This window comes from Nomascus leucogenys, chromosome 13 (genome assembly GCF_006542625.1).
Source record: "Nomascus leucogenys isolate Asia chromosome 13, Asia_NLE_v1, whole genome shotgun sequence".
Taxonomy (NCBI): Eukaryota; Metazoa; Chordata; class Mammalia; order Primates; family Hylobatidae; genus Nomascus; species Nomascus leucogenys.
Window position 1 is genome coordinate 70,125,647 of NC_044393.1, and position 10,210 is coordinate 70,135,856.

The 10,210-nt window shown below is 34.3% G+C and overlaps 1 protein-coding gene across 2 annotated transcripts in view; it reads left to right on the plus strand.

Annotated features, from left to right (window-relative positions):
- Positions 1 to 9,477, plus strand: part of ING3 (inhibitor of growth family member 3) — a 29,891-nt gene extending 20,414 nt beyond the window's left edge. Inside the window, exons 8-12 of one of the 2 annotated variants that reach the window (XM_003261247.4) lie at positions 230 to 387; positions 1,290 to 1,483; positions 2,957 to 3,149; positions 5,470 to 5,508; positions 6,991 to 9,477. In XM_003261247.4, coding sequence (XP_003261295.1) covers positions 230 to 387; positions 1,290 to 1,483; positions 2,957 to 3,149; positions 5,470 to 5,508; positions 6,991 to 7,107 — 701 coding nt within the window. In that variant the 3' untranslated portion in view covers positions 7,108 to 9,477. Of the gene's footprint in view, positions 1 to 229; positions 388 to 1,289; positions 1,484 to 2,956; positions 3,150 to 5,469; positions 5,509 to 6,990 lie in introns of those variants that run through there. The other variant, XR_004033045.1, reaches the window with a different exon arrangement.
- The last annotated feature ends 733 nt before the right edge of the window (positions 9,478 to 10,210 follow it).

Consider the following 10,210-nt stretch of genomic DNA (forward strand, 5'->3'; position numbering starts at 1 on the left):
GGAAATAAAATCTTTCAGGATTAATGAATCGTAGAGTTTCTTTACCTAGTTAAAGTATACATATGGAGAAAGAAAAAGGAAAACCAAATACATTATTCAGTTGACTTAATGTACAAGTGACATTAAAAATTTTAATGATTATATGTCTGTGCTGGGAAATAACGTAATTTAGACTTACTAACATTATGTTCTCTGCAGCCATTTTTATTTCTTTTTTACATCTACACAGGTTGTAGAAATAATAATTCCACAGCCTCTTCTAACAATGCCTACAATGTGAATTCCTCCCAACCTCTGGGATCCTATAACATTGGCTCGTTATCTTCAGGAACTGGTGCAGGGGCAATTACCATGGCAGCTGCTCAAGCAGTTCAGGCTACAGCTCAGGTAAAAAGTAAAGGGTTTAGAGACAAAATGTTACATTTTGTCAGCATCATTGGAAACCTAATAGAAATAACTGGATGTGAACAAATAGTTTTCTAACATTGTATATTTTCATTTTTAAGTCATGATTTCATGATATGTGATATTTTATTTAATGAAATAATAAACGTAGGAATTGCTTGATTGATAATGAAAACTAAAAAATAGGTTTATCATGCGGATTATATGCAGACCCTTCTCACAGTAACTGCTCATGTTGCCCATGTTCTTGACTGCTGTCCGCAGCACATGCTAGCATAGTTCTTCGTTCTTTCTGCCAGTTCCAAGGCTTCCTCTGTAGCCTTGGACTTAGGTCATCTTGAGTTTGTTCACTTCTGTATAGTTCGTCTATATTCCAAATTAAGAAGTTGCCCATCCCATAGTTTATATTCTGTGTAAAATCTTATTTTAAATCTTTAAATAAAAAAGGTTAGGCCAGGCATGGTGACTCACACCTTTAATCCCAGCTCTTTGGTAGGCCGAGGCGGGTGGATCACTTGAGGTCAGGAGTTCAAAACCAGCCTGGTCAACATGGTGAAACTCCATCTCTACTAAAAATACGAAAAAATTAGCTGGGTGCCTGTAATCCCAGCTACTCGGTAGGCTATGGCAGGAGAATTGCTTGAACCTGAGAGGGGGAGGTTGCAGTGAGCCAAAATCGTGCCACTAGATTCCAGTTTCGACAGATCGAAACTCCACCTCAAAAAAAAAAAAAAAAAAAGCTTAAATTCCAGTGATGAAAATAATAGTTTAAATGATATAAATTAACATTTGATAAACCAAAATAAAACTATAATTTGTAAAACTTGAAAAAGAAAATCTGCATATTTACATATACTGATGCTATCAATGAATGTCTATTTAAGATGAAGGAGGGACGAAGAACATCAAGTTTAAAAGCCAGTTATGAAGCATTTAAGAATAATGACTTTCAGCTGGGAAAAGAATTTTCAATGGCCAGGGAAACAGTTGGCTATTCATCATCTTCGGCACTTATGACAACATTAACACAGAATGCCAGTTCATCGGCAGCCGACTCACGGAGTGGTCGAAAGAGCAAGTAAGTTTTATTGTTACAGTAGCCCTACACCTTTACTGAACACTTGGTCTACTTGACACCTCAGCCAGGCCTCTCTATGTTAAAGGCAGGATATAACGGATTAAAATTAACCTTGCAGAGGTGGGGAGACATGCAGTTTTCATTTTATAGTGCCATACTTTGAAGTGGTCAAGTCTTTAAAAAGTGTTAGAGTTGTTTTTAATTTTTCTAGAGTCTTAAATTGAGTTTGTTAATACATGACTTCTATTTATCTTCTTTTATTCATTAAGATAAATCATTTTATGGAACTGCTTTTCATTTATTACCCTTTATTTTGCCATGTGTTTCAAGGTAAATTAACGCAATGCAAATTATATCCTGGTGATTTTTTTTTTTTAAACAAGATTTTCCATTTTGATTAACAGCAAGCAAGGCATCTTCATTCTTAGTCTTGGGTCCCAAAAACTGATGGTATAAAAATATCCCTAGATTTTGTATATGAGACTTGGGATGATTTTATAAGCTTTAAATATGAAAACTTAATAGTATTTATCACTGTCTATCCCAGGTAACTGAATATGCTGCGTGTTTATACATAATGAAAGTTCAAATGCTAGGCCAAAATAATTAGTTACCTAGTAGTTATATTTTCTGTATTTTTAAATATGTTACATTTTTTGTGAATTAATCCCTTAAAGAATGATCAATATGAAATAACCAAGACAGAAGTGTCAAACATCTTAAAAATTAATTCATCTTAATGGTGCAAGTTTAATGTAATTTCTTATGATAAAGTTCTATGCTTTTAGAATTTAAATAGCATAGGGCTTAGCAGTAAATTACTTGCGAATTTTTACAGTCTTGGTTCCCTGCCATACTCATAGTAGGTATTCACACATCAGTTGATGGTTATAACCACTTTCATCAAATGTTTTTGTGTATGTGTGCTTTAGGTTTTGATGAAGAGTATTCAGTTTACTTAAAAATACAAATAATGAGTGGCTGGGTGCGGTAGCTCACGCTTGTAATCCCAGCACTTTGGGAGGCCGAGGCGGGCGGATCACGAGGTCAGGAGATCGAGACCATCCTGGCTAACACGATGAAACCCCATCTCTACTAAAAATACAAAAAATTAGCCGGGCATGGTGGCATGCGCCTGTAGTCCCAGCTACTCAGGAGGCTGAGGCAGGAGAATGGCATGAACCTGGGAGGTGGAGCTTGCGGTGTGCAGAGATCGCGCCACTGGGCAACAGAGCGAGACTCCATCTCAAAAAAAAAAAAAAAAAATACAAATAACATCTGTAAAGTAGCCAAAACTTATATTAATTCTTCAAAGTACTACCTACAATTTAAGTCATTGGTAAATCCAGATTACTTTAGCTTAGACTTTAATTTATACATTTGATATCATTTCATTTTATACTATTTATTTAGGAGTTATTCTCTGGTAACTTCTGGATGGTGAGCAAATAAAACTTATACTATTTTTTTCAGAAACAACAACAAGTCTTCAAGCCAACAGTCATCATCTTCTTCCTCCTCTTCTTCCTTATCATCGTGTTCTTCATCATCAACTGTTGTACAAGAAATCTCTCAACAAACAACTGTAGTGCCAGAATCTGATTCAAACAGTCAGGTTGATTGGACTTACGACCCAAATGAACCTCGATACTGCATTTGTAATCAGGTAAAAGTCTGATATGTCTATAAAAGTATAATCTGAATAAACTAGAAGGAAGAGAACTATTTCATTTTTAAGCACTTTTTTAAACTCACTTAAAATACCCTTGATTAATTTGTATACTTTTCTCCCCCTTCTTACAAAAGTGACATTGCTGTAAATACTGAGTATAAAGAAAAATGTTACCCATAATCCTAGCCCTCAGATACAACCTGTAACTAAACATTTTTGGTGTACCACTACCATATACCTCACATGCACATTGGCTGCCTTAATAAAATACAACAGACTGGGTAGCTTAAACAACAGAAGATAATTTTGTCACAGGTATGAAGGCTGGGAAGTCCAAGATCAAGGTGTCCACTGACTCAGTTCTGGAGGAGGGCTCCCTTCCTAGATGCAGACTGCTGCCTTCTCACCGGGTCCTCACATGATAGAGGGAGAAAGAGTGTGCTCTGGTGTCTTTTCTTATAAGGGCACCAGCCCTGTCAGAGTAGGAACCCACTCTATGGCCTCATTTAACCTTTACCACCTCCTCACAGGCCCTGTGTCCAATTACAGTCACGTTGGGGGTTAGGGCTTCAACATATGAATTTTGAGATATAAGCATGCATTTCATAACTCATGTCTATGCAGATATGCACATGCATGTGTGTATGTAAGTTTGTCAGTAGGAACCACAGTGTATACTTTCTTGTTACTGGCTTTTTTCTCGAAATCAGGTATACCGAACATGATTTTTCTTTAAGATCATGTTTTTAATCTTCACATAGTTATCTCTTATGCCATCCACTGTAGTTTTTTTAACCAATACCTAGCTATAGATTATATTAGTGGTTTTAATTTGTTTGAAATTAGGGATAATATTACGATAGGCATTTTTGAAATGTAATCCATTTTATACATCTAAGTTCTTGGATAATCTTTTAGAAATAAAATTAGGCTGTAAATATTTGACAGACTACCAAAATATATTTTCTAGAAATTTGTTACCAAAAATTAATAAACATACATGTCTACTAAACCCTGTCCAACACTGGATATTATTTTCTTTTAAAAACTAAGTACCAATTTGGTAGTTTTATATTATGATTGTTTTAAATACACTAGTATTATTGAAGTTGGACATTTTTTGACCATTTTTGTTTTTTACATTATGAATCGACTCCTAATGGTGTCGGCTGATTTTTCTATTGTTTTTGTTATGTACTTTAAATGTTTGCTTGATTTAGTTTTTTTAAGTAATTCTAAAATTTTAATTTTATGTAATTATGACTGTTAATTTTTTTTTTTTATGAAGCAAGCCATGGATTATATACTTAGAAGGGCTTTCTCTTTGACTCTTCTTTCTACAAAAAATTGTCTTGTATAATATTTTCTCCTAGTTTTTATATGGTTTTGTCTAGTTCTTTGCATGCTTCAGTTTCTTCATATTTAAGACTTAGTCTATCAGCAGATTATTGTGTCTAACAGTATTAGTTGCCAATCTGATTTTTAAAAATTTTAACAATTTGTTAGCTGTTCTACTATCACCCAATAAACATTTTTCAGTACAAATGATAGAAAAGCATATCCTGTATCCTGACAACAAAAGTAGATTACTTGCAAAAGAACAAAATCAGACTGAACCTAGAGTTTTCCTCTGTAACACTAAAAAACTAGAAGGTGATGGAGTATGTCTGTAGAGCTTTCAGGGAAAAATTAAGAGCCCCCCAAAACTTGATATTCAGAGAAGTTATTTCTCTGCATAGGACCATGTAAATATATTTTCACTCATGCAGAGAATCAGAACATATGCCATCTAGTTAATCCTGTCTGAAAAATTATTCAATCCACTGAGAACTTCAGTGAACTCAAGGATTAGCAAGTTATGCCCTAAAGTACTGATGATGAAGAGCAAAAGAAAAATGAGAAAGGACATAAAATAGATAAGTTTAGAAGTTTCAAGGAAGTGGACTATTAATTGCAAAAATATAAATGACCTAATGCGACCCAAGAAGTAAAAACTTTCAGTATGTAATCAAGAAAGAAACTTAAAATTTTTATAATAAGAACTACCCAGAAAGATGACTCCTTCGTCCAGGTGATTTATATAGCAAGTTCTTCCAGACTTCTGAAGGGCAGATAATTCCTGTGCATTTCTTCCCATCCTTGCCCCACCCCGCCCAAAAGAGTATTTCAGGAAAAAACTATTATACCTTGAGTCTCAATGTAATTGTATATTCAGTGTCTTTCCCTTATTTTCCAGCAGTATCATAAACAGTTAATTGGGATCTGGGTGTTTGTTACATAGTCATAATAAAGACATTTAATTTTTTTTAACTAGGTATCTTATGGTGAGATGGTGGGATGTGATAACCAAGATGTAAGTATTACATTTTTCTATTTAGGAATGAAAAAAATCACAGGTTGTTACTACTTGAATATTTGTCTTATTTGCTGTATGGCTTGGTCTAAGAAAACAGGTTTACAGGTATATTAGTTATGTTATGCTAATGCTAGAATATTCCTCTTCAAAATAGGGTAATGTCCCTTAATGTGTTCCCTATTTTAATTTTTAAAGCTAATTTTATGATTTTATGTGCAGATTGTCTCAGAAGTGTTATGTTGTATGAAAATTATAAATACCCACCTTTCCCTTTGCTAAAAAATACTGTTTACTAGAATCCAGTTCATTTATCACATTGAAGAAATGGAATTTTAAAACAATTCATTCTTTCAGGCTGCACCATGCTAAAGTGAAGGGTGGGATAATTGAGCATCTAATGTGAGATTATCTTCCTCTCATGAGTATAATATTTTTTCCTGTACTCTGCAGATGTTAGCTGATAAGAGCCACCTCTGATCTATAAAATAAAGGAAATGTTAAAGGAAGGAATTCTTGGTTTTTAGGAGACTTAATTTTAGTTAGAGATATGTTTTTTATTCAATACTGAGAATATTGTTGTCTAGTAATTTTGACTCCCTCCTTATTTAGTAGTGACAGGATCCTAAGATTAACAAGAGTTTTAAGTTTGTAAAACAATCTGAAGATTGAGGGAGTTGGCTAGGTGCATTAAAATGTGTACTTTTCCTAGACCTGATAAGGTCACAGCAACATGCTCACGTAGATGGGGACAGACCCTCCTTCTATTTCCCTATCTAGAATCCCTTGTAGGCTGTTTGTGGTTACTGCAAAAACAATATTGCCCAACCATTTCAAGAACATCACTGTAAACTCTTCTGGGGCAGTTAGTGAAAATGATGAATGAGATTTCTGTGAGTACCAGCATCATGCTTCTCTGATTCTTCTTATTCCCAGTTGTGCTCTTCTGAGTGCTAAGACTTTCCATGAAAGAGTTTTCTGCTTAATATGTTTCAAAGAGGAATACTTTTTCTCTACATTTCTAGGAATAGAAACACCCAGGTAGGAAATCCAGGGCATAAGACATAAATTAATGTCTTTAATTACAATCAGCTTATTCTACTTTATGAGACAGCAAATAAGGCTTACTATTAAATAGAATCTTAAGATATATTTACCTTCTACATAGAAGACTCATCTCACTTCTTTTTGCCCTTGAAAGTTGAAAATTAGTGAGTTTTCATTCATTCATTAGGATGATGGGACTAGATTACCTGGACCTCAGGATTCTTGAAGATGCATAATTTTTCTGTGCCTTCATTTCCTCATTCCTGAAGCTTATTGTTTAGTCTAAATGATGTCTAAATAATCTAGATCTAAAAATGCTGATGTCACACATCTAATTATTGTTAAATGGATTATTCAGTCTCCTGAGCATATTTTAATATACTCTCTTGTCTTCAGAAGTACTGAAAACTTGTTTTTTGCAATTTTGCTTTCTAGTGCCCTATAGAATGGTTCCATTATGGCTGCGTTGGATTGACAGAGGCACCAAAAGGCAAATGGTACTGTCCACAGTGCACTGCTGCAATGAAGAGAAGAGGCAGCAGACACAAATAAAGGTGGTTTTGTTTGAGGAAGAAATAAACTTCAGCTGAAGATTTTATATAGGACTTTAAAAAGAGGAGAAGAGAAAGAAGAAACAATGCATTTCCAGGCAACCACTTAAAGGATTTACATAGACAATCCTATAAGATCTTGAACTTGAATTTTATGGGTTGTATTTTAATAATGTAAGTAAATTATTTATGCACTCCTGGTGTGCTATGAATATTATTCCAGTTAGCCTTGGATTATTTCAGTGGCCAAACATATGCAGACATTTGTACTCCTCAACCATTTTCTCAAAGTAATGGGCATTCTATGATTTAGACTTCAAGGAATTCCAATGATGAAGATTTTAAGGAAAGTATTTTATATTCAACAGGTATATTCTGCTGCATGTACTGTACTCCAGAGCTGTTATGTAACACTGTATATAAATGGTTGCAAAAAAAAAAAAAAAAAGTCAGTGCTTCTAAAAAGAATTTAAGATAATGGTTTTTAAAATGCCTTTATAATAAGCTTTGTTTCTTTGTGAAACTAATTCAGCAGGCTGAAGGAAATGGTTCATGTGATAAAGTGGGCTGGTATCCTCTAGAGTACCTGGGTACATAAACAGAAACTCCTGTAGGTAAAAAGTAATTTGTGCCATTAGTCTTTCTATGTTTCTGCATCCAGATAGAGTGCAGTTCATGAGGGAGGGGGCGGGGGACTGAAGGGGAAAGGGCGTTAAAGTGATACATTTTTATACCAAATGTGTTTATTTTTTTGTGCAAGTAATCCTTAAAATTGCAATTGTTATTAGGTGTTAAAATAAAGTTTTTAAAAAATTACTTGTATTTATACTTTACATACTTAATAATGAAAATTTCTGAATTCCAATTAACTTTCAACTTTCATAATCTAAAAAGAATCAGAGGCCCAGGACACAGAATACTGTGTAATCTGTGATGTCTTTAATAATGTTTAGAGTTTGTGATATAAGAATACAGGAAAGACATTTTTAATGTAAATTTGACATGCCCCTGTATTTTTTTTAAAACATCTTCTGGCTTTTCTTTCAGTCTAAATGACATGAAAGAATTGTAAGTGCAACAGTTAAAACGAAAATAATGGTTATGGGTGTTTTGACTGGAGGCAATGTAGCTATATAGAGTAAAGAGATCCCCCTGGTCAGGAGCTTCAAATTCAACTATTTTCAATTCTACCACTTACTGATATGACAGTTAATTCAAATTTTGTATCGCTCTGGGCCTTATTACACCAGGGTGATGCTGACTACAGAATAGGTCTTATTCTATAGGTGCTATTTAAATTATAAATTTGCATAGTGGAGGTTTTATTTAAAGTATAATATCGAGTCTGGTCGATAGAAAAATCCTTAACTTTTAAGATACTTATTATGTATCTTTTATATTGAAACTTACTGGGTCCATCAGATTTCTGCTTTAATTAAACCACTTATGAGCTTCTTAGAACTTATTCAGATAACAGTGTAAAATCTATGCAGTGGTACCCAAAGGGTGTGAGGTAATAGAGGATTTCAAGGGTCTCTTCCACCTTTGAGATCCCATGATTCTGAGCTGCCACAGTCTGATTATACAACTCTGCCAGCCCCCTAAACAAGTTAGGTTCATTTGTGGGTACTCATGATTTCATAATATCATGATTATCACGATTTCATGAAACTCACTATTTTGAGATTTTATAACCCTTTAAGAAGTGATAAATAATCTAGTATTCAATTCGTTTATTAAAGTATATTACCTGGAAATGCTCACATGTACCATTGACATCCTCTATATATTATGACTATTCCAAACTCATCATTATATAGAATTGATCAAAGGAAAAAGCCTTATGTACAGCCTTATTTGAAGAGAAAGTTCTTTGAGTCAGGAACATCCTGTTTACCAGCTGCTACATCCCCTTTCAGTGTGTGAATTCCACTCCTTACCAAATCACTTAGAAAACACTTTGACAAGTTTTAAACTCAAACACTGAATATTTTATGAAGCATGTGTAAAGAAATAACCCAAAATTTGGTGCAGGTATTCAGTAATGGGTAGAACCTGTTAATATCTGAGTCATATATAATGGGCCCAAACATGGAACTACCTCATTGCCCCCCCCCAAAATGTGGCCAACTATTAATATTCTTTGTGACATTTACACCAAGGGGCATAGTAAGTATTTTTGGTATTATAAAATACACATTCAAAATCTCTGTTATACAAAACTCATGTAACAGTTGGTGGGACAAAATATCCAAATGTGGGTTCACAGTTCATAGGTGGTGAAAATTGAGGCCTTACTGCTATGGAGTGTATATCAAAATGTTCATGGTGACACATTTGAAGCAATAAATGGCTTAATTAAATGCCAAAATGAGGCTGAGTGTTTGATAAGCATACAATCATTCTTTTCAAGGGCAGTTTATATTTTTTTGCTCTCTTCTCTTTTAAAGCAAATTCCACATTTTAGGTTTTTAACCATCTTAGGTTTATGCAGTGTTAGTGCCCTTTGTCCTTAGACTTTAGAAATGGTCTTATTGACCTAATTATTTTAATCTTATGCAAATAAATATCTAACAAACTGGGTTATAAAGGGGTAAGATACTTTTTAATGCATAGACATTGCAATGGTTTCCCTTCAGCTCTCACAGATAAAAATACATGTATTTTTTAGCAGATGGTTTTTAAGAGAAAAAAAGACCGACCCTCAAAAATATTCTTTAACTTTACAAATATTAAGCACCTGGATGCTGAGAATATACAGACGAAGGTATTATATGTGTGTATGTGGGGAGTTGGTAGGGGCAGACATGTTAAATGTGTTATCTTGATAAATGCTATAATGGATATACAAAGCACTGGGAGAACACTGGGAGGCAGGGAAATTGATTACTGAAATAGTCAAGAAGACTTAACAAAGGAGCTATCATTTGAACTGAGTCCTAAAGACGGATGTAGTAGAGATGGCTTTCAAGGCAGAAGAGACTCTTCAAGGCCACATGCATTCTGGAACTTAAGGCAGTCTGGAAAGAGTGGCCATGAGGCAGGTAAACAGTGTCAGGGAAAGAAACCAAAAGACAGCAAGAGTCTATTCATGAAGAGCAGGA